Source organism: Kogia breviceps, chromosome 4 (genome assembly GCF_026419965.1).
Source record: "Kogia breviceps isolate mKogBre1 chromosome 4, mKogBre1 haplotype 1, whole genome shotgun sequence".
NCBI lineage: Eukaryota > Metazoa > Chordata > Mammalia > Artiodactyla > Physeteridae > Kogia > Kogia breviceps.
Genome location: NC_081313.1, coordinates 143,283,303 through 143,307,145, shown reverse-complemented (window position 1 = coordinate 143,307,145; position 23,843 = coordinate 143,283,303). Strand labels below are relative to the sequence as shown.

The 23,843-nt window shown below is 49.4% G+C and overlaps 1 protein-coding gene across 4 annotated transcripts; it reads right to left on the bottom strand.

The window, feature by feature from the left end:
* Nucleotides 1-916: 916 nt before the first annotated feature.
* On the bottom strand, nt 917-21,950 carry CD74 (CD74 molecule). 4 transcript variants are annotated; one of them, XM_059061539.2, is made up of 10 exons: nt 21,906-21,950; nt 9,361-9,576; nt 5,696-5,868; nt 5,416-5,489; nt 4,815-4,877; nt 3,952-4,047; nt 3,587-3,674; nt 2,366-2,557; nt 1,812-1,874; nt 917-1,538 (listed from the first exon to the last, which is right to left on the bottom strand). In XM_059061539.2, the coding sequence occupies exons 2-10, from the start codon at nt 9,435-9,437 to the stop codon at nt 1,528-1,530; spliced, it is 837 nt and encodes a 278-aa protein (XP_058917522.1). In that variant the 5' UTR covers nt 9,438-9,576; nt 21,906-21,950; the 3' UTR covers nt 917-1,527. The 4 variants fall into 4 exon arrangements, with proteins under 4 accessions (XP_058917522.1, XP_058917520.2, XP_066888176.1 ...); XM_059061537.2 differs by lacking the exon at nt 21,906-21,950 and adding an exon at nt 21,175-21,206; XM_067032075.1 differs by lacking the exon at nt 2,366-2,557.
* Between the last annotated feature and the right edge of the window lie 1,893 nt (nt 21,951-23,843).

Here is a 23,843-nt window from a genome sequence, read left to right as displayed (position 1 = left end):
AACAGAGGTTCTGTGATGATGAAGGCAAGAAGTGGAGGAACCTGAAAGATGTGTCAGGGTGACGTCCACAGGACTTTGTGATGGCCAGTGATGCAGAGGTCCACTTCCCTGAGCCCAGAGTAGTGTGGAACACCCAAGGTCATGGAGTCCACTCCAAGGCTTTTAGCCTTCTGCTAGGGGCAGCAAGAGGCCGTGCAGAAACAGAGCACTGGGCTGGGAGGTCTGGGAGTGCCAGGGTGGCATCCAGATTTACCCTAACTTGGGGCTCCTGGGCCAGGCCCTCCCCCAGGGAGCCTCTCTCCCGCTAAGTGCGTTGATCTAGAACAGAGGCCGCAGAGCAGTGTCCTCTTGGGCTTCTTTGACCCACAGCAAGTCTTCAGACTTAGAAATGGAGATTTCAGTGAACTTCTTCATTTGGGGCTCCTCTTGAAAAGTCCAGAAATCTGACCACAGGGGCCTCTGCTCCTCCTGGCAACGAGCGGCTGGGGCACCGCAGCGGCCGCCCCTTAACTAGGACATAGGCCCCCACTTCCACAGCCGCCACTCCCTGGTGATCCCGACACAAGGGCCCATGCTGTTGCCATCTGTCATCACACTTGTACTGTTCTCAGTATAGAAAAGAAAACGGGGACGTGAGAAGCCGGACCCAGAGGAACTTGTGCTTAAAGAACTGTGGGCAAGAGCCTGTTTCTTCTTGGAAGTAGAGAATATATCCCGTGTGTGGAACATGGAGACCAGGCGTGTCTGCGTCCAAAGACTGCAGCCCCGCTGCCCACGGCCCAGCCCCGCCCCACAGGCATCTGTGTTTGGACTCCCTGGGCTGTGTCCTCTCACCTAGACCACAGAATGCAAGGTCTGCAGTTCACCCCCTTCGGGGAAACGAACCGGACCCAACAGAGCAGCCGGGAACTGGGAGTGTTCTACTCACTACCTTTTATTCTCACAGGCGCCGTGGCCCTGAGGGCCAACGACAAGCTTGGCTGCGCAGACGGAACTGGGGGTTGGTAGAAAGGAAGGGGCTGCGGGTGGAGAGGCTGGTTCTTCCTGGGTGGGTGATGCTGGGGAGAGGGAAAGGGTGGCTCCTCCCCCCGAGTTAAATGGGCTGGAAGGCCGAGGCCAGTGGGGGAGGGGACAGCAGAGGCATCCATCCTAGGGCTTGGGTCAGTGCCGTCCCTTCTCCCTACACCTGCCCACCTCTTCCATGGGCCTAGATCTTGGAGCACCATGTGGTGTCAGAAGTGGGGGTCGGCCTGGTTCATGGTCCGTCTCCCTGGGCCTTGTGTCCCTGCTAGTGGATGGGGTTTTGAGCAGCAGGGCCCTTCGGCATTGTTAATCTGTGCCATTCTGATGATTTGATGTGTCCAAGGATGATAGAGAGCCAGGCGCCAGAGTCTCATAGAATGAGGTGCAGGGTGGGAGATGGCAAGGGGAGGGGTGTGTAAAGGAAGGAGAGGGGCTAGGGTAGGGGGCCAGGGAAGCTGTGGCCATGCAGGGCTGGCTGAGTGCTGGCGTCTGCGTCTGCTGTGCTCACAGGATGGCTGCAGAGAGAGACACAGCAGGTTAGGGTTGGAGTCACCTGTTGTTGCTGCCCCTTCCCAGCATTCTGTGGCCTCAGAGCAGTCGAGGACTCTTTACACTCCACTGCCTCCTGCTTGGGTACAAGTACTGACCGTCATAGCCCCTGAAACCCCCAACTCTGGTCCTCATCTGTGAAATGGATGTTGGAGAATGGCCCAGGGTCATCTACCCACGAGGTTAGGCCCCTCGGGGGGTAAGCTGCTAGGGACCAGATGCCCTGCGGGGGCCCTTACCCTGACTGAGATCCTGCTTGGACACGCCCAGCCCAGATGACAGATCCTCCATTTCCAGTGGGTCTGCAAAGGAGCACAGTGTCCACTTGTTAGTTGCAGCCCAGCCTACCGCACCCGTTGACAAGGGGCCTGGGTGAGCTAGTTCTTCCCAACCTCGCCACGAGCCTGGTGCTTGGTAGAACAGACATGAATGGAAGGATGCTTGTTGGATGGCTGCAAGCGGCAATGAAGTGCGGCGGGGAATTGAATGAGCAAGGCCAAGGAGGGGGTGATGAAATCAGATGGGTGGATCTGGAGACTCCTGGATGCATGCTTGGATGGGTAAAGTGGAAGGACTGAAGGATAAATGAGCAAGTAGATGAGTGTGGGCAAAGGAGAGAAATAATAAATGCACAAACAGATAAGGAATGCACAGGTAGGTGGATGCATGGCTGAGTGGCTGACCCCCAGGAGTTGTCACCTCGAGTGTCCTGGCCCCATGTGCGCCAGGAGGGACCTCCTGCCTCTCAGCCTTCCTGGTCCTTCCTGCTCCTGGCACAGTGGCCACTGCTTACCGCTGCAGTTATGGTGCCCACGGCTCCTGGTGTGGGGGACCTCGGTGCCGTTGGGGAAGACGCACCAGCAGTAGCCGATGCTCCCATAGCATTGGAGCGGCATATAGTTGCCGTTCTCGTCGCACTTGGGCCTGAACGTGCCCGGGTGGATGTCAGGGATGCGGCTGACCTCTTTCTGGCACTTGGTCAGTACTGAAGCGACAGGCACGGTGAACACAGTGAGTGAGCGAGCTCTGGGCCAGGGTCTCAGCAGAACCAGAGATCCACATACCACTGCTGTGGACCTAATGCCTTCTGTCCAAATGGCTGTACTTGCTCTACCCATTGCACAGATGGAGAAACTGAGGCCTGAACCAACAAGGTCCAGGATCAAAGAGGAAGTGAATGGCTGTGTGGCTAATTCATCCCAGAACATGATTTCTTCTAACACTCTGCCTATTAAAGTTTAGAATTGCACCTGTGATTCTGACTTCTAGAGAAAAGCAATGGACACCTTGGTAAGTCTGAGCTTGCATTACTGGCGGTAACCAAGTAGAAGTGGGGGTTACTATGTGATGGGGATGTTATAGAGAGGATTCAGACATTAGCTGGGAGTTGGTCGAGATAGCATACAATGTGCCCTCCTCTATGACTATATGATGGAGAATCTGAGGCCCAGAGAGGGCTGGACCGTTGTTCTTCCACTTCTGAAACAAGCCCAGAGGGAAGAAACTTGCCCAAAGTCACACAGCAAATTAGCACCAGGATGAGAACACAGGACCCATAAAGGCTTTAGGGCTGAAAACCCTGGTATACATTGTCCATGAGATGGAAAAACCCCAAGGCCCTCGTACCAAGTACCCGCTAGCTGTGTGACCTGGGAGAGGTCCCTCTGAAGGGTGAGAATCATGAGCCCAGCCCTCTCACGGGAACCTGCAGGGTGCAGTGCTGGGTGGGGAAGGTCACTGCCATGACTCCTGGGATGTTTTGGGTGGTTTTTGCTCCAGGCCCCCTTGTGCAGTACCATCCTCCACAAGGAGGGTCACCTCCTGAAGGGAGGACTCTGTACCCCAGACAGGATGGGGGCTGGGGGCAGCCAAGCCCAGAAAAGCAGGCAGGAGAGACAGGAGTGAGAGCTGAGAGGCTGGGATAGTCCTGTGCATGGATCAGGGAGTGCCCAAGGCTCTACCCCTGAGGGAGCTCCCAGAAACCCTGCCTCCCCAAGGCTCCCATTCCCTCTACCTTTTGGTGGAACTTCCAAAGGCTTCTCCTCCAGCGAGATCTTGCTCATTTCAAACAAGAGCCACTGATGCATCCAGTTCTCAAAGAGCTAATGGGGATAAAGGCAGAGAGTCAGGCTCAGTAGCCCTCTCCAACCCAGCCTGACTCTGTCCCTGGGGACAGAGACATGGAGGGCCAACGGAAGCCTGGTTCCTCCTTAGAGACCCCACAGGGCTTGGTCACTCTTCCATATGGCTGTGGTTTTCTAGGTGCTGGTAAGCCGCCTCCAGCTTCCTGAGAATGGCTTCCCTGCTCACCCGGCCTCTTCCCAGGGCTGCTCTAGATGTCAGGAGAGGGAGGGTACCAGGACAGGGGAAGCTACTGACCTTCCAGTCCATGCCATCCATGGTGTCCTTAAGGTGCTTCAAGTTTTCTGGGAAGCTCCCCTTCAGCTGCGGGTACACCTTCAGTGGGTCAGCCTTCTGCAGGGTAGCAAGGCAGGAAGGAAGGTTAAAAAGCTTCCTGGCAGGCAAGGTTTAATGTGCAGCCCACGTTCCCCTGGTCTTCCGTTCTGAAGGCTGGACCCCAGACCTCAGCATGTTGGAGCTAGTGGGGAGGGGAGGTGGTCTGGGTAATCCGGCTACACAGCTACAAGATCCCAGGGCTAGGAGTCGGGAGACCCAGTTCCAGGCCCAGTTCTACCAATAACACTCAGTCTTCTACTCCTTGCAGGCTCCTGTTCATCTTTCGGGTCTCACCTCCTTCAGGAGGACTTCCTTGACCTTATCCCAACCGCCCAGCTAGGTTGGGTCCTCGGCCTCTTTCCTCACAAAGCCCCTGCACATCCCTCATCACCTGGTCGCTTGTCTATCTCCCATGCCAGCCTGAGATCTCCATGGGACTAGGAGCTGGATCTGATTGCTCCCAATGTGGGTCCAGAGCCTTGCACAGTGCCTGGCACTGAGTAGACATGCAGCAAAAATTTGGGAAGGAAAAAACAGGCATCTTCAGCAAGTCACTTCCAGACTTTGGGCTTTGGTTTCTCTATCCCAAACACAAAACGGGGAGTGGCGGGTCTGGACTTCATATAACGTTTAAGGGCCACACTTGTCTTCCTTCACTAATCTGGTGATCCCATATTGGATGTCTGCTGTGAGCCAGGCATGGTGCAGGTCTTGAAGCATAGCCTCACTGGGGGCTTATGGGGATGGGGCAGGACGTCAGGGATGCCTGGCCGGGTTCCACTCACCAGGAGCAGCTGCATCACATGGTCCTGTGTCATGTTGCCGTACTTGGTGACGTTCTTCATGGGCTGTGGAAGGAAGGAATAGGGTGTTTCCCAGCACTGGCCCATGGAGGAGGGGCCATAGAGCAGAGCCAGCGGTTGGGGTCTGGGTGAGAGTCTGGATTCCCAGATGTTCAATAGGCCCATCTCTGCCACCTCCAAATGTGAGAGCTCGGGCAAGTCACTACCTTCCTGCCTCAATATCCTATTCGTCAACTCTGCATAAGCTTTCCTGCCCAAGGCTTTGTGGACAGGAGATCGTTTTGTGAACAGAAACATTATCCGTATATGATATCAAGGGCTTTGAGAAGAGGAGGGGCTGTGAGATGCTCTGGGAAATGAGAAGTATTTTGTAAGTTGTGGAGGACTGAGCCCTCTTCCCAGGGAGGGCCCCAAGAGGCTCCCCCCCGCCACCTCTGGAGTTCCTCCTCCTCCCCCAGCAGTCAGGACCCCCTCTCCAGCTCTATTTTTCCCAGGCCAGCTGTCCTCCCCTGTCCCTTGGCACCTGCCCTCCATCCAGGCTAGGTAGCGCTTCCCTCTTCCACCGCCCTGGGGCTGGCCTTACCTCCGGGCCTTCCATGGGCAGCGCCTGCATCAGCATCGGGGTGGCAAGCCGCATCTTGCTCAGAGGCTTGGCGGCTGTGGGGCAGAAGGTACAGCATGAGCGTGGCCCCAGGGAAGAGGGCACTCAGCTCGGGGGACCGAGAGCTCAGACCCAGATGAGGGGCTGGAATTCCAGACCGGAGGGAAGGGACGGCGGGCGCAGCTGGGTGCAGGAATGAGGGGGTCTTCTGAGGTGAGGGACGGGGGGGTGAGGGCTGTGGGGATAGAGGTGGGGCACGCACGCTTGGGAAGCTTCATGCGCAGGCTCTCCAGCTGCAGGTTCTGCGAGGTGACTGTCAGCTTGTCCAGGCGGCCCTGCTGCCGGTACAGGAAGTAGGCGGTGGTGGCCTGGCCAGCCAGGAGCAAAGCCACCAGGACGGAAAAGCCTGTGTACAGGGCTCCACGGCTGCACTTGCTGTTGGGGGCAGGGGAGATAGGTCGGAAGAGGGTCCACAGAGGTGGCTGCCCCGAGGACTAGCAGGGAGTGGGGAGTGTGCCCCCCATTTCCAGCCCTTGGCCCTCAGCTACCCCTAACAAACACATACTTTAAACACAAACAGATGCCTATGAACCTGCAGCTTGAAGACGTTCCCCTGACCCCCTATCTCCAACCAGTGCTGCCCCTATAGCCCTCCCAGGTGGAAATCCTGGAGCTGCCCCAGGCCTAGGCTGCATGGTGAAGAACCGGGGACAAGTGCCTTGTCTTCTCCGGGCCTTGGTCCCACCTGTGCAATGAGGGGTCGAGGTGGAGGGTCTCCCCAGGTTCCCTCTACCAGAGGATCTCCTGAGGATCAGGGCTGCCCTCCAGGCAGCCCCCACTATGCACCCAACCCCTGCAGTGAAATCAGAGATGAAGGAAGGAAGTAGGGCCTGGACAACAGAGCATGCAGCCCACCTGAAAAAGAGAAGTGAGGCCTTGCCATTTTTAGGAGTGGGTTGGGTGCATCAGACAATGTCTGGCTGGAGCAGGGCCAGGGACACCCCCTTTGGGAATACATCCTCTGCCCAAGACACTCCCTGTGCCTCTGAGCACATCTCTGCCATTCTGTGGGCCTGTTTCATGGGTACCTCTCACATCAGCAATTCTAGAATTTGGTGGTCATCATCTGAAGTAAGGTCTGTCTGTGACCACAGAAGTAATCTGAATGGTAATATCTAGCGGGGATGGGGGTTAGGGAGCAGGGTGGGGCGCATCTCAGCAGGAGTTTGGTGCCTGAGCCTGTATGACCTGGGAGAACATCTCACGCTCTCTGGACTGGCTGGCTGCACAGGGAGGGGTGGCCAGACCTCAGCCAGCCCTTGGAGCTATTGGCCTTGGATACAGTTTTGAGGGCACATGTACATATTACGTGCCGGGGAAGTAAGGATCCCACCCCAGGACCCTGAGAGTTCCTGACTGGTTTGTTTTTTCCCACCTACCCCAGGAATAGAACTACTAGGACCCCACTGGAAATTGAGGACGAGACTGCACCCTGCTTACTCCAGCAATCAGCAAGGATAGTTTAGGAACCTCCAGGAACACCCTGCTGCCTAGTAACTCATGACATCACAGACATGGCTCATTCTCACTGGCTCTCTACTCGTCAGTCCTCTGTGATTTCCGGGCCAAGGCCCAGCCCAAGGGATTATTATTCTGAAAGGAGAAAGTAAAAAGCCTGTGTAGAGAAAAGGAGAAAAACTAACAGGAGGGGAAAACAAATCCTACTTGTTGGCCTTCCCAAGGAACAGGGGTGGCCTGGCCTCTGAAGTGGTGAAAAGTCCACCCAAACTGGGTCTTGCCTGAGTTCAAGCTCTACAGTCTCACCCCTTCAGCAGCCCCACCCCCAGTCTAGCCCCAGCTCTGCCACCCACCATCCCCTCTCTGAACCTCAGTTTCTCATGAGGCCTGAGACTCTAGAGAGTCATAATGAGGACGAGACCATGTAACCTGGATTGGAATCCTGGTTCTGCCACTCGCTTAGCTCGGGGACCAGGGCAAGTCACTTAAGCTCTCTGAGTGAGTAACTTGAGGTAGGAACATCTACTCTACTCAAAGGTTGTTATATAAAATAAGAGTGGGGGTAAAACTCTCGACTCCATACCTAGCATGCAGTTAGCACCCCATAAGTAACACTGAGCACTAATCTCAAAGGAGTTAGTAGTTAACTTTAGCATCTGGTTTCCTTCCTCTTTATGCACCTTGATTGCCTGTCTCCTGCTTCTAGACAAAGGCCAATTCTTGTCACCCCTCTCTTCACTTCCTCCTTTCTACTGCCTCTTTCTTGACTAGTAATAATAATTGGCCAAAGTCGGGAGCCAACCAGAACTAGCCAACCAGAACTACAAATGTTGCCAGGCAGAAGTGTTCACAAAAGGGTCCAAAACAGGCCAGGGCAGTTTTTAGAAGCAGTAATTGAACTAAAAGGAAAATTAGACAAGGATTTGACGAGGGGGCACCCTTTCTGCTCGCTGAGCCTATGCTGGGTCTGCAACTCACTGGGAGGCCTAAGCTCAGAAGGGGACCCGTCTCCCCTCCCTGCAAATCGTGCCTCTAGAAGGAGGTCAGATGGTAGAATAAACTCAAACTTTGATATCAGACTAGTCCTGGGTTCAAATTCTGACTCCAATATTCAGTAGCTGTGATAAGTAAGTCACTTACTGATATGTCTCAACTTTCTCTTATGTAAAGATGGGAATAATAAAAGTACCCAACTCAGAGTTTCTAAGAGAATTACAATTGAGTTTAGCATTTAGTTATATGTCTGGCACAAAATTAATCATAGTCATGACTAACAGTGGCTGAAGACTGGTAACAGGTATACAGTGAATAGGAACTATTATCATAACTCCTGTCATAGTTATTATTATTATTACTACTACTGAGACCCAGAAGAAACACTGATTTATACAAGTCACACATGACAGTAGCAGAACCTGGACCAGAATCCAGCCCTCATAAGAGTCGGCCCTCCTAGCCATGGGATTCCCCAGGATTTTCACAGGCTGTGAAAATGGTCTCTAAAGGTCTCTATCTAGTTACCTGTCCCACAGTATGCAGTTCCTCATGACACCTCTGAGAGTCTGTCCCAAACCCATTTCTGCCTGGCAACAGCTGACATCACAACTGTAGGTCCCTGTCATTTGCGAATTATTTGGGGGAGCAGGGGCATTAGGGTAGTTGCATTCTAACCACCCCCCTTTCTTTTCAGGGGAACAGATGGATGAGGCCATTTTGGAGTTGGGAAGGGGTCCTCTGGATGGCTGTGCTGGCCCCTTGCTGCAAGGGAGAGGGGCACAGGCAGGGTACCACCCACATCAACCCACAGTCCCTTCTAGAAATTTAGCCAGAGCCCCCCTCACCATTTTCTGATCCCCCTCCAACATCTCTCATTCCCTCCTGTGATGGCAAATGTCTCCATCTACTCTACAGACACCTGCAACTATAATTCCCTTGATATAAACACATACACCAATTTATGGTAACTAGGAGGAAACTCCTCTATGATGAGCTGCTTCTACCAATCTCTTTTAGAAAATCTACTTCTCCATCTAGGATCCATACTGTTTTCAAAATATGGTCCAAAATTTGTAACCTAGGCCTCATGGCCCAGCTTCAGGGGACTCTGTGAAGCTCCTGATATTGTGTGACGCTCTAGGGAAGGAGTCCAGAGCTCTCCTGATTTTCAGAAGAGAAGTGCGTGATGCATAGAAAGTTAAAACCCCTGTCCTAGAGGAGCTCCCTCACTTTACAGGAGGGAGAACTGAAGCCCAGAGCGGGCTGGAGACTTGCTCAAAATCACCCAGTAGCACTGGGGTCAGAGCCCGAGTCCATGCTTCCTCTGACTCCCGGTCTACTGCTCCTCCTGTAGCACCTGCGCACTCTGTGCGGTCCAAGGTTTGTGTGCTCTCTCCTGCCGTTCACACATACCTCTCCTGGGTTCCGGGGCGCTGGCCCAGCATGGGCATCTGCTCATGGCTGGAGATGAGGTCGCGATGCTCTTCCATGGTTCTGGCCTCTGGTCTTCCCCACTCCTTGCTGCTGCTGCTGCCTCCTGCCTGTCTGGGACGCTGAGCCCCTGGCTCACCTCTTGAAATTGGGGCTGAGAAGGAATCTGATTCGTCCACAGGAGGGCACTCCGCCCACCTAGTAGAAGTGGAAGTGAAAGCCACAAAGCTGGAAATACCCTCCACTTGAGCAAAGCTGCTTTTAAGGGGGCAGGATGAGTAAGGGGAGGTCCCCCAGGCAGGTGGAAAGGCCAGCATGCTTCCACTGGCTGCCCAGGGCCCTCATCACTTGTTTCTGGGCAGACCTGTAGATTCATAAGGCTCTTTGGATGTTTTGAGAAACAAGCAAATGTTCACTCCCTAGACAGGAAATCACTTTGAAGCAAAAAATACCGAAAATGCTTTGCTTGTCTCCCCTCTCACCTATAGATGTGTGGGTGCAGAAAGGGGCTGTTCTCCCTTTGTGAACTTAGACAAGTTCCTCTCCTTCTCTCAGTCCTCAGTTATGTCATCTCAAAATGGAGGAGGAAAGTTGGATTCACAGTTCCCTCTGCTTTCTTCTAATTCAAGCATTTTATGAACCTGAGTCCATGGTTCTAAGGCTCTGGTACTAATATTTGCCACCACTTACCAAGCCCTCCTTTGTGCCAGGCACTGTGCTAATTGTTTTGCTTGCTTTGTTTCATTTCATCTTTACAGTAACCCTTTGAGGGCTGTTTTATTTTATTATCTCCATTTACAGATAGGGACACTGAGGCTTTTGAGAGGCTACATGTTTGCCCAGGATCGTGCATCCAGGAATTGCAGCCCATGATTTTAACCGTTCTACCCTTCTGCCTCCTGATGCTCAAATTGTGTCGTTCAAATTCATGAAAGTGGGGACCTCTACAGGAAGGGAATGAGGAGGGACTGGGAAAGGGTATCCAGGGGAGGTTTAACTGTGTTGGCACGGTTTTATTTCTGACTATCTGTGGCTTGTAGACCATATATATATATTTTTTTTTTTTTTTTTTCGGCACACAGGCCTCTCACTGTTGTGGCCTCTCCCGTTGCGGAGCACAGGCTCCGGACGCGCAGGCTCAGCAGCCATGGCTCACGGGCCCAGCCGCTCCGCGGCATGTGGGATCTTCCCGGACCGGGGCACGAACCCGTGTCCCCTGCATCGGCAGGCGGACTCTCAACCACTGTGCCACCAGGGAAGCCCAGACCATATTTTTTAAATTAATCTTTATGTCTTTTGTGTGTGTGTTTAAATTTTCATTAATAAATTAACAAATTTATGGTCAATTAAGTACATGAAAAGATGTTCCACATCATTAGTCATTAGGAGGCAAATTGAGGCCACAGTGAAGTACCACTTCACATCCACCACAATGGCTATAATCAAAAAAACAGATAACAAGTGTTGACAAGGATGTGAAGGAATTGGAACTCATATCTTGCTGGCAAGAATGTAAACTGGTACAGCTACTTTGGAAAACAATTGGGCAATTTCCCAAAAAGTTAAATACAGAGTTACATATGACTCAGTAATTCCACTCCTAGATATCTACTCAAGAGAAATGAAAACATGTATCCACACAAAAACTTCATAGTTTTTGTGTGGATACACAAATGTTCATAGCACCATTATTTATAATAGCCTCAAAGTGAAAACAACCCAAATATACACCAACTGATGAATGAGTAAACAAAATGTGATTTATCTGTACAATGGAATATTATTTAGCCATAAAGAATATCACAATAAAACTGTTATTTTTTTAAAAAGGAATGAAGTACTGATTCATGCCACAAAATGAACTTTGAAAACATCATGCTGGGCTTCCCTGGTGGTGCAGTGGTTAAGAATACGCCTGCCAATGCAGGGGACACGGGTTCGAGCCCTGGTCCAGGAAGATCCCATATGCCACGGAGCAACTAAGCCCGTGTGCTGCAACTATCGAGCCTGCACTCTAGAGCCCACGAGCCACAACTACTGAAGCCTGCGTGCCTAGAGCCCATGCTCTGCAACAAGAGAAGCCACTGCAGTGAGAAGCCCATGCACCGCAACTAGAGAAGGCCCGCATGCAGCAACGAAGACCCAACGCAGCCAAAAATAATAAATAAAATAAATAAATTTATTTAAAAAAAACAAGAAAAGAAAACATCATGCTAAGTGAAATAAGCCAGACACAAAATGTCACATATTGTAAGATTCCATCTATTTGAAATGTCTGGACTAGGCAAGCCATAGGAACAGAAATTAGATCAGCAGTTGCCAGGGGCTTGGGGGAAAAGGGGATGGGGAATGACTGCTAATGGGTCTGGGATTTCCTCTCAGGGTGATGAAAAAGTTCTGGAATTACATAGTGGTGATTGTTGGACAACTTTGTGGATATGTGGAAAAACCACTGAATTGTACCATTTTAAAAGCTTGACTATTATGTGAAATTTATAGCTCAATTTAAAAACAGATTTCTTGGTAATGATCGCTAGAACACATATATAGCGTTGCTTCCTCTTTCACTTGGCTCTGTCACTAAAATGGCAAAGAGTTGCCTTTTTTATTTGTTTTAAGTGTAAATCTATAAGGAGAAAGAGAACAGGAGAAAACAGTGCAGAATTTTGGAAGCTGAAAAGCAGGTGGAGTAGAGGTAGTCATTAACAGACCCCAGAAAGCTTAATCCTAACTCTGCAGCTAGAAAAGCTGAGAAGCCACCAATTTACATGACAGAACAGGCTCAGGAATTGAGGTATTAGGCACACTGGGTGGGAGTACAGGTGGGGCTAAAACGAAGATTCGTTGGCAAGTCTGTTTATGAAAACAGTTGGATATCCATGTCCTCTCCCTCCCCAACTATCCCTCCCTCCCAGAAAGAGGACTGGAAGTCTATCCCCAGGCACAGTGCAGGGCATGGGCCCAGTTCTGAAGCTGAGAGTCCCAGCCTTCTCCCCGACCCAGTTCCCAGAATGCCAGAAGCCAGACCTTCTTTCTCCAGGCAATAAATGAGAGAAGGCTTCCCTGGAGAGCATGACCATCCCACAAGGAATGACGTAAAGATTCTGATATTGGGGTTCAACAATGAAACAACCCAGCTAGATAACCCTATACGGAAGCCCTCAGTGAATAAGCCCTTCACAGCGGTCATGGCTTCCACTTGATTTTTTAGACAATCAAGGGTCATGGGACATCTGAAGTAAACCTCTAACATAAAAGAGAGTGAACAAAACAACTAACCAAACCCCAAAAACCATGGAGGAAGCAAACAGTCATTAATAGCCTTAGGGAGATAAAGGATGATACTGCACCCATGAAACAAGAATAGGATGCTATAAAGATAGAAGTACTGTTAGAAGAAGAACAAAAAAAATCTCTTAAAGACTAAAAATATTAGGGTAGATATTAAACAACCAGTAGGTAAAAGATAAAGGTTTTGTGTGTGTGTGTGTGTGTGTGTTTTACCTCCCAGAAAGTAGACCACAGAGATAAAAAGAAAGAAATAGAAAAGATAAGAGAATTAAAGACCAGTCCAGAATGTCCAATAGCCAAATACCAGAGTTCCAGAAATAGGGAACAGAGAAAATAGAGGGGAAGAAATCAGCGAAAAAATTCAGTACAATTTCCAGAACTCAAAGACATAAATTTGCAAACTGAAAGGGCCCAGTGAATACCAGGGACAAAGTATAAAAATAATTTCACACCAAGGCACATCAAGTGAAGTTTCAGAAAAATAAAGACAAAAAGAAAATTCCACAGAAAGAAATAAACAAGACAGATATAAAGGACCAGGAATCAGAATGACTTTGGACTTCTTAAGAGCAACCCTGGAAACCAGAAGATAATGGAGCAACACCTTCAAAATTCTATGGGAAAATGATTTCCACTGTAGAATATTTACTGAGCCAAATTACTAAATAGGTAGGAGGGTGTCATTAAGATATTTTCAGACATTAGGTATCTCAAAAATTTTTTCTTCCTCAGAAAGCTTCAGGAAGGTATGCTCCACCAAAATGAAGGTGTTCACTACAAATAAAGGAAGACCTGGGACACAGGAAACTGAAATTCAGCTCACAAGAGGGAATGGGGATCCCCAGAATGATGATACAGCAAAATCCCAGGAGTAAAGCAACAGATCCATATTGGATCAGGCCCAAAGGCTCTGAAAGACATTTCTTCAACAAGATAAAATTGATAGATAGCTGATAGGTCTGAACATCCTAAGAGGTGATTTAGATCATTTTTTGGAGAGTATGAGGTTGAATTATGATAATTTCACAGAAAATTAAGCAAATGAAAAACCAAGACAACTATTAACTCTTGGGAAAACAAAAGTTATATAGGAAATGAATAGTCATCATACTATACTACATAGCGCAGCTATAAATGGCATTTATATTGTCATAATATAGTAAACTTTGAATACTGACCTAACTAAACATACAATAGAGGCATTTGGGAGGATGAGAGGTCAGGAAAAGTCACTTAGAGGAGAAAAGAGGGCTAAATCGTGGTCTTCCACAGTGAAAAGCCAACCAGATAATGTTTAAAACTGAAACAATCTGGAAGTAACAATACCGGTAGTTATTTAGAGATATGGAGGTTAATACCAAAAGAATCGGCTAAAAACGTTTTAAAGTGGTGTGAGCAGGAAGGTAAAGAATTGCTGTTTTTCACAGCCAGCCCTTTAGAAGGATTTGATTATTTAAATATGTGAATTTATAACTTTGATACGAAGTAAAACTCCATTCAACATCAAAGTCAGTTGATTCTAAACTGACTGTGATAACAAAATGGTAGTCTAATGCCTTTTCCTTGTGAAGCAGCTTGAGGCCAAAGCTGAGGGTGACCCCAAGGGTCATCCTGTCCTCGCCCACAGGAGGCTGGAGATGATTCCAGCTAGGAGGGTGGGCTAGATGATGGCTCCCTCCTTTTCTTCCAGTAGGGTAAGAGGTCTCAGTTGTCACACAGGCCCTGCTACCCAGTGGAGCAGCCCTGGCCTCCCCACCCTCCTGCATGGGGATGGAGACAGAATGACAGGAAGAAGGAAGGCTTGGTATCTGCCACACCCTGAGGGGTATCCAGGGTTAAGGCAGGATTCTGCCCCCCCACTGTTTGTATGAAGAAAGTCTGGCTCAGAAAGCGGAAAGGAACTGTCCCAAGGTCACACAGAGCTGGGACTGGTCTAAACAAAAGAGCTCTGAGGCCAACTTGGTGGATTCACATTCTAGTTCCAAAATGGCAGATCCCAGGGCTGAGAAAGGGAAAACACAGGTGAGTCGGAGACATCTTTTTTCCCCAGAAACCGAATAAGTGCTCAAAGACCGCTGGAGTGGGCTTCCCTGGTGGCGCAGTGGTTGAGAATCCGCCTGACGATGCAGGGGACATGGGTTCGTGCCCCGGTCCGGGAAGATCCCACATGCCGCGGAGCGGCTGGTCCTGTGAGCCATGGCCGCTGAGCCTGCGCGTCCGGAGCCTGTGCTCTGCAACGGGAGAGGCCACAGCAGTGAGAGGCCCGCATATCACAAAAAAGAAAAGACCGCTGGAGTTTGTCAGAAGGACCCTGGAGCCAACTTGAAGAGGCACCTGCCAGTCAAATATGAGACAATTCCAGCATCAATAAGAATAATTTACCCCGCCTCTTTAAAAGGAACTATATAGTTCAATCCCAGTTGATGAGGAAAAACACTTCTTTCTAGAAGAATGCAAGCTAACTAATGTAAAAGAAAAGACAGAATTAGAAAATCACCTGTTTGTAACCCCCAGTGTAATAATTAATTCAGGCAAGGATCACCAATAGATGCCAAAACCATGAGACAAAGGGTTGGGGGAGAACAGGATATCCACAAGCCATAGTATCATCCCCAAAGTCCTTGCTGGTTGTTTACAGGAAAAGGCACTCTACAATGGCGCAGCCCTGCTGTCACCACCATGTACATGATCAAACTTTTAGCTTCACCAGTGGTGGAGCAACATGACATTATGTATTTCCTAATGGGGTAAGATACTCAGCTGGAGAGTATCTTTGCTAAAATATCATTAAATGAATCTGCCTTTACACCTAAATTCTAGTTTACAGGACACATAAGAACAAATGAAATAAAACTATGAGGAAACAGACAAATTCAGAGACAGAATACAAACCACAACTGTACCCATCAAAGAGTCAATGTCATGAGAAAAAGTGAGTGTGTGGGTGTGGAGAGGGTTCTATATTTTAAAAGATTGAAGAAACGTAACAACCAAATGCAATTTGTAAATTTTGACAAGATTTTGGTTGGGAAAAAAGCTGTAAGAGATTTTTATTTGTTTTTGGTGTTTTTTTTTAAATAAAAAATTTTAATTTATTTTTGGCTGCATCGGATCTTCCTTGCTGTGCGTGGGCTTGCTCTAGTTGCAGCGAGCGGGGGCTACTCTTTTTTGCAGTACGCAGACTTACTCCAGTGGTTTCTCTTGTTGCAGAGCATGAGCTCTAGGCGTGCGGGCTTCAGTAGTTGTGGCAGGCAGGGCTCAATAGTTGTGGCTTGCGGGCTCTAGAGCACAGGCTCAGTAGTTGTGGCACATGGACTTAGCTGCTCTGCGGCATGTGAGATCTTCCCGGACCAGGGCTCAAACCCATGTTCCCTGCATTGGCAGGCGGATTCTTAACCCCTGAGCCACCAGGGAAGTCTCTGTGTTTTGGGGTTTTTTGGCCGTGCTGCAGAGCATGTGGGATCTTAGTTCCCCGACCAGGGATCGAACCCGCACCCCCTGCACTGGAAGCGCAGTCTTAACCATGGGACTGCTGGGGAAGTCCCTGTAAGAATTATTTTTAAGGAGCTGGAGCAGGCTTCCCTGGTGGCGCAGTGGTTAAAAGTCGGCCTGCCGATGCAGGGCACACGGGTTCGTGCCCCGGTCTGGGAAGATCCCACATACCACGGAGCAGCTGGGCCCGTGAGCCATGGCCTCTGAGCCTGCGCGTCCAGAGCTTGTGCTCCGCAACGGTAGAGGCCACAACAGTGAGAAGCCCACGTACCGCAAGAAGCTGGGGCAATTTGAATATGGACTGAATGTTAACAGCTGATAGTTGGGAATTATTACTGCTTTTCTTAGGTGCAATAATGGAATTTTAGTCTGCTAGAAAATTATACTTTTAGAGGCCGAAGGCTGAATTAAGTTCTTGGAGGTGACATGACATGAGGTTTGCAAGTTATTTTCAAAATAGGAAAAAAGAGAGAAAGATAATAGATAAAATTAACAATAGGTGAATCTAGGTGGTGGGTATATGTATGAACATTTTCTCTGTATGTTTGAAATTTTGAATAATAACTGGTTAGAAAAAAAGTAAAGGCAATTGTGTACAAATCCACTTTCCTCCTATATAAGAACTGTGCTAGCTGCTAAGACACTATATTCCCATCACTGTTGCCTTGACACACTATTACAATGACAGTGGGCTCTTTCACAGCATGAGCACAAAATGTGTGTTGTAAGCCTCCTGAAATTTCTCAGAAACTATCAAAAGTTTTGTTTTGATAAGAAAAAAATTCCAGCTCCACCACCCACTACAGGATGTGTGATTTGGAGCAAATTACTTAACTCCACTGTGCCTCAGTTTCCTCACCTGTAAAATGGGCATACTAATAGAACCTAAATCATTAGATTGTTGGGAGTATTGAATGAATTAATATACATATGCCTGCTGTAGAGACTAAATGTGCAATAAATGTTAGGTAGTTCAGTGATAAATTTTTTTTCTGCAAATCTGCTGCATCTGAATCTGGGACCCTGCCTGTACCCAGAGATTTGGAGCTGCTCAACAGAGCCAGAGGGGGCCTCCCCCTCCCCCTCTGGATCATCCTGGGAGTCTCCTCCTGTGGTGTCCCCATTAAGCTCGTCTACGTTGAGATGCCTGCTCTCCCTTGGTCTGGGCACTCCAAGACCCAGAGGTGTGAGTTCCTGCCAGATCACCGGGGTGAGCCAGGAGGTGGAATCCCCCAGGACCTCTCCCATCCTGTTTTCCTCCTTGGTCCCAAAGTCCCTGAGAGGAAAGAGCCACCCCAGGTGGTGGGCAGTGCATATCCAGCCCTATCTACCACCCCACATGGCCTGGCCATCCTTTCTGTGCGGGGGCCCCTTGGACCCTAGCACACCTTGGCCACGAACAAGGGGTCGGAAAAGGTCCTCTTTGTGGGGAAGGAGCAGGCCTGGGCTACAGTCCTGTACCTGTTATGCCTGGCCTGGGCAAGCCACTTACTTCACTTCTTTCACTCACTCATTTACTCATTCAACAATTATTTATTGCACATCTACTTTGTGCCAGGTCCTTGGGCTACATAAATGAACAAGGCAGACAAGTATCCCTGCCCTTATGGAGTTTACATTCTAGTGGGAAACAAACAAGTAAATTTGTTTATTAAAGAGTGATGGCAGAAACTTCCTTGGTGGCGCAGTGGTTAAGGCTCCACACTCCCAGCGCAGGGGGCCCATGTTCGATCCCTGGTCAGGGAACTAGATCCCACATGCATGCCACAACTAAGAGTTCGCATGCCTCAACTAAGGAGCTGGTGAGCCACAACTAAGAAGCCCACAAGCTGCAACTAAGGAGCCCTCTGGCCGCTACTAAGACCTGGCACAACCAAATTAATTAATTAATTTTAAAAAGAGTGATGGCAGACACTAATATATATAAAATGGATAACTAATGAGAACCTGCTGTATAGCACAGGGAACTCCACTTCGCTGTACAGTAGAGGCTAACACAGCATTGTGAAACAACTGTACCCCAATAAAAAAAATAAAGAGTGATGCCAGAGATCGGGAAAAGGAAAGGTATTACTGCAGCAGCAGGACAGGGGCAGGCTGTAGTACTTTATAGGGTGTTGGGCTGGGCCTCACTGACAAGGTGAGATTTGGGCACAGGCTTGAGGTGGTTAATCAAGCCCACGTCTGGGGGAAGGATTCCCTGGCCAGAAGGAACAGCCAGAACAAAGATCCCAGAGTGGGGGTGCACCCAGCATGGCTGAGGAACAGCAAGGAGGCCAGTGTGTCTAGAGTGGCGCCACTAAGGTGCAGCAGGACAGGACATGAGGTCAGCAAGTTCTGGGGTCAGATCCTGTGACCATTGTCACAACCTTGGCTTCTACTCTGAGTAAAATCAAGAGCCATGGGAAGGCTTTGAGCAAAGGAGTGTCATTATCTGACTTGCAGTTTAAAAGGGTGGTTCAGGCTGTGTTGATAATCAGTACAATAGGGGCAGATAATCCCCACTGCCTCATGGCACTGCTGTGAAGGTCCAAGGAGAACTGGGGTGTGGAGACATTTTATACTGAATATAGTACAGTGTTTCTGGGAGAAAGAAACTAGTTGCTTTGCTCCTTCCCATCCTACTGAAGGGACAATTGAGTGAGGAGAGGATTTGATTTGCCCTAGGTCAGATGTTCTACAAACAATCTAGGATCTGGGAATCCCCTACTCTTCTCCCAGCTGCCGTCTGGCAGGTAGGTTAATAGCATGACCTTTGGACACTAGTGGTCCTCGTAGTGATCCTAGTGATCTCAGCTAGCACAGCTGAGCAGGACTGACCGAGCCTTCCCCTAGAATTCATTCATCCAACAAATATGTGTCAAGCACCAGTTCTGTGCCTGCCACTAGGACACAGGGGCATTTGGAGACACCTGGAGATGGCTGAGCCACAGTCTCAGTCAGAGACCAGGCTACCAGTGGCTGAGGTTGGGCTTAGGGGTCGGGGTCAATCTGTGGCTGGGGTCAGGTCACAGCTGAGGCTAGATGCAGGGAGACCAGTCAGGAGGCTGTGGTGAAAAGTCAAGCTGGAGAGGCAGGCCTGTTGGAGGCTATAGCTAGGAGCACTGGAGGAAAGGTGACGAAGAATAAAAGTGTCAGGAGGAAGTCCACAGGACTCAGGCAAAACTGGATATGGATAGAGGGGTGAGACCATGATGCTTGCTGAGCTTTTCTGCTTGGGTGATGGAGATGATGTCATTCACAGAAACAAGAAGTCCTTGGCACATCTGAGGAACAGAAAGAAGTACAGTGCGTCTGAGCCTAGTGAGTGAGGGGAAGGATGGTTTCAGATGCTGTTGAGGGGACAGGCTGGGCTGCAGCTTAGGTATTATTCCAAGAACAATGGGAAGCTGGCAAAGGGTGTCAAGCAGGGAGGGGCTGGGGCTGGTTTATGTTTTTATATGATGTGCGGCATATAGATTTACCAAGGGCAGGAGTGGAAGCCTGGAGATCAGTTAGGAGTAAAGTAGTTTAGGTGAGAGAAGGTGGTGGAGACAAGGAAAAGTGGATGGGTTTGATAGCTGTTTTGAAAGTAGAAATGTCAGGACTTGCTGTGGGAGTGAGTTCAAAGATGGTGGCCGGGTTTAGAGCTATACAATGGATGGTGGCATTCACTGAGATGGAGAAGATGGGAGAACACATTCTGGAATCGGTAGACCCTAGAATTTGGCTCTGGCTGTATTCTGTATGATACCCACGTGTTGACATCAAGTAGATGATTGAAGGTCCTGGACTGAAACTTGAAAACGAGTGAGCATACACCTTTGTAAATGACCAAATTGCAGACAGTATTTTCAACCATGGGATCAGGGCTGAGCTCTGGGGACCCTCAATGTGTAGAGATCGAATGAGGAGCAGCTCTGAGCAGTGCAGAGGCGTGGTCAGGGATCAGAAAGAAAACGGGGAGAGGGTGTGATCACAGATCCCAATAAAGGAGTGAAGGACTGTCAGCTGTGTCAAATATCACTGAGGGAAATGCCCACTGGTCTGGGCCACATGGAGGTCACGGGAGGTCTTGACAAAAGCAGGTATGAGAATTGGGTTGGGAGGTGATTGGGAGGGAAGAAGTGAAGCCAGCATGGGAGGGGGAGCAGAGAGGTGAGGGTAGCCCCTGGAAGAGAGCACAGGTCACGGTGTTTGCACATGTTTGTCCAGATGGGAACGCCTCAGGAGGGAGGGAGGGAAGGAGGGACTGATGATGCTGAGGAGGAGGGGTTCTGCCGAGCTCCTGCGCAGTGAGTCCCTGGTACTTCCACAGAGCCGCCCCTGAACCGCAGGGTCGTGTGGCTGACCAGCCTCCTCCCCAGGCAAGAGTGGTCCTGGAGTGCCTCTACGCGAAGGCACCAGACCAACTCCCTGACACCTCTCTTTTCCTGCTCTCCGGCTCTCAGACCTGCCTCCTCAGCCTGGCAGCTCATTTCCCAATTGCTGCCACAACAGTCCATACACTGGGTTTGGGGAAAAAGTGAAGCTTTCTGAATTACACCAAGGCCTTGGCTCCTGACTTTCCTGAGGTGGCAGATATCTGTCTCATCTCTAATTGAGTATAAATTATTCCTTGTGTTTTCTCATTTTATTGTCACAATAGCCGTGTGAGCCTCAGGGACATTAAATGAGATGTACAAACACTAGCCAAGTGCCAGCAAGTGGCAAACCCAGGATTTGAGCCCAGGTCTGAGCTGTCTGCAGAGCCCATTCTCTTAAGTACCATGCCTCCCACAGAGCCCTTAACTCACTTTGACCAGTCTTAGTGAAGGCCATGCCGCCTACAGCCCCTGTTCCCAAGGCGTTGGATTCAAAACGCAGATAGGATTCCTTCCCAATCCTTGTGGGCAGTGTCTACCTTCATTACTCTCCAGACAAGCTTAATTATCAGTTCACTAGTTCTGTCCTTCTCGGGAATGGTCCTTTTGGAGCATTTCCTTACATCTCTGGCACTCTGCTTACATGCCTCCAGAGCACAGAGCTCAGTACCTCCACAAGCAGCTCATTCTAGGCAGGATAGTGTGGCAATCCAGAGTGTGGACTCCAGTTGGTTGAATCGCAACTCTGCTTCCTACTAGCATCCTGTGGCTCAGTTTCCTCATCTGTAAAATCATAGTAATAGTACCTACTTCCTAGTATGATAATGAGGATGAAATAAGATGCTACATTTAAGTTGCTTGGTAAGTGCTTAATAAATTTTAGCTACTGACACTGTCATTATTGCTATTTTTCCTGAGGTAGAGCTACAACTTGCTCTCTATGACTTCTACACTTTGGGCCTAGCCCTGTCCCTTGGAATTCTGCCCTCTTCCGTATTCCCTGCAGGTTATTCCTATTGTCCTGCATTTCTCAATTTTCATTTTCTCCTGACACCAATTTTTTTTTTTTTGGCAAGCTCAGTTACTCATCACACTAACATGATATTCCTAAGATCATGATTTCTTCTTGACAGAGTCACTGGCTGTTTGCTAGGCAAGCTCAACGCTGCCCAACATTGCGGGGGGTGGGAGAATGGTAGCTTCAAGGTCTCTCTCCTCCTGCCCTCACAGGCCTTCTTGTTGGCTCCTGGGCTTCTGCATTCCCTGAATTTGGAATCCGTATCAGTAGGCCTCATTGACTGTATATCCTAAACATCTATCAGGGCAGGATTATGTCAAGGTGAAGGGTACACACTCTGGAGCCAGACACAGCCAAGTTCAAATCCAGACTCTTCTGCTTACCTGTTGTGTGATCTTGGCCAAGAAGCCTCCCTGAATCTCAGTTTCGCTATCTGCAAAATGAATTTTTAAATTTTTAAATTTTTAATTTTTTTTGGCCACACCGCATGTCATGTGGGATCTTTTTTTTTAAAATTTTATTTATTTTTGGCTGCATTGGGTCTTTCCTGCTGCCTGTGGGCTTTCTTTAGTGGCGGCAAGAAGGGGCTACTCTTTGTTGTGGTACTCTTTGTGGCTTTGCATTGTGGTGGCTTCTCTTGTTGCGGAGCAGAGGCTCTAGGCGCACAGGCTTCAATAGTTGTGACACGCGGCCTCAGTAGTTGCGGCTCAAAGGCTCTAGGGCGCAGACTCAGTAGTTGTGGCGCATGGGCTTAGTTGCTTCGCGGCATGTGGGATCTTCCCAGACCAGGGATTGAACCCATGTCCCCTGCAGTGGAAGCATTTTTGTGTGTGTGTGTGTGCTGCCAGATTATCTTTTATTAGCCAAGTAGGACAAAGAACAAGTCACAATGTCACAGGAAGTCAGACAGACAGAAGGATACACGAGACAGAATGTCATGCTATACTACACAGGGGGCGGAGCAGGGGAGGGGCATTTGAGTCTTATTTTTTCAACTAACAGAATAAATAAATACAATACACAGTGGTTTTGCCACAGGCTGGCATGACCTCTAAGCACAAAAGGTCACAAAACAGCTGGTTTGGAAAGAAGTCTGTACAGCCTGCTGCTACGGAATTGGGGTGGGGGCCCAGGCCCCTGGATCGTGCTCTGGGGAAGTGAGGAAGCAAGGAAATGGAGACCTCGAACAGGAGGGAGAGGAGAGGAATAAGGCCTTCCCAGAAGGAACAGTCAGAGCCTCTGGCTCTCAGCCTTGAGGTGGCCGGGCTAACCTGGGAGAGACTTCAGCCTCAGTCTCAGGTGTGGTGGGCCCGCCCCAAGCTCAAAGGAGATGCAGCGTACCGCTTACAAGTGCTCCCCTCTTGCTCTCTGGCTGCTTTCAGTCACTGAGGCTGGTCCCCTAAGCTACACTGAGATCTGCCTGGGGAAAGGGACCACATACACTTTCCTTGCCTTCTCTGGGCTGGTGGAATTGGGTCAATTGAATGAGGAAGTATTGTCAAAACTCTGAGGGAAGCTGGGCTGAGCCGGAGGTGGGCCTGGTTCTGCCATAACAGAACATGACTCCGGGGTGGACTTGCTCCTTGGGAAGTCAATCAGGGAAGGCTTGCTGGAGGAGCTGGTAATGTCTAGAGTTATTGGATCCCAAGGTCCAGTGACAGTCATTTGCTGCCAGGGACAGGCAAAAAGCTTCAGTCCCCATGCCTGGGCTAGATAAGATTGCTTTCACTTCAGAAACAGAACTTCCTAGAGCTGATCCCAGAGGATAAACCAGAAATCCCTATTATCTCCTAGAGTCTCTGCTACCTTCCCGTCTCTCTGCCCAAGTCTCTCCTCTGATCTCCTATGGCTGTTGGATTCACCTTCCAAATTCCAGATAACTGATCCTGGCTCAACTGATCCCCCTGTTCAGAAACCCTCACCTGCCTGCCTTGGTCCCTGCCACATCAAAGTGAGATCTTGCATTCAGGACCCTCAGCCCCACCTCTCATGAAGCCAGCCACCAATTCCCCATCATCCACAAAGTCTCACTCCACTGCTTTGTTCAAACAGCTTTCCTGGCCCAAGCTATCATCCCCCTCACTTTTCTCCCATCCAAAGCCTTCTCCATCTGCCCCAGCCCAGACGAACTCCCCAAGGGTCATGGGCTTAGCTGCTGGACCACCAGGGAAGTCCCTATCTGCAAAATTTGACTGATAATAATCTTGCCTGATTTATAGGGTATTATGGGGACTGATTAAGATAATGTATATAAAACAGTACAGTGCCTACCTCAGTAAACATTTGTGATTAATATCCTAGGGCTGTGCCATCTAACAGGG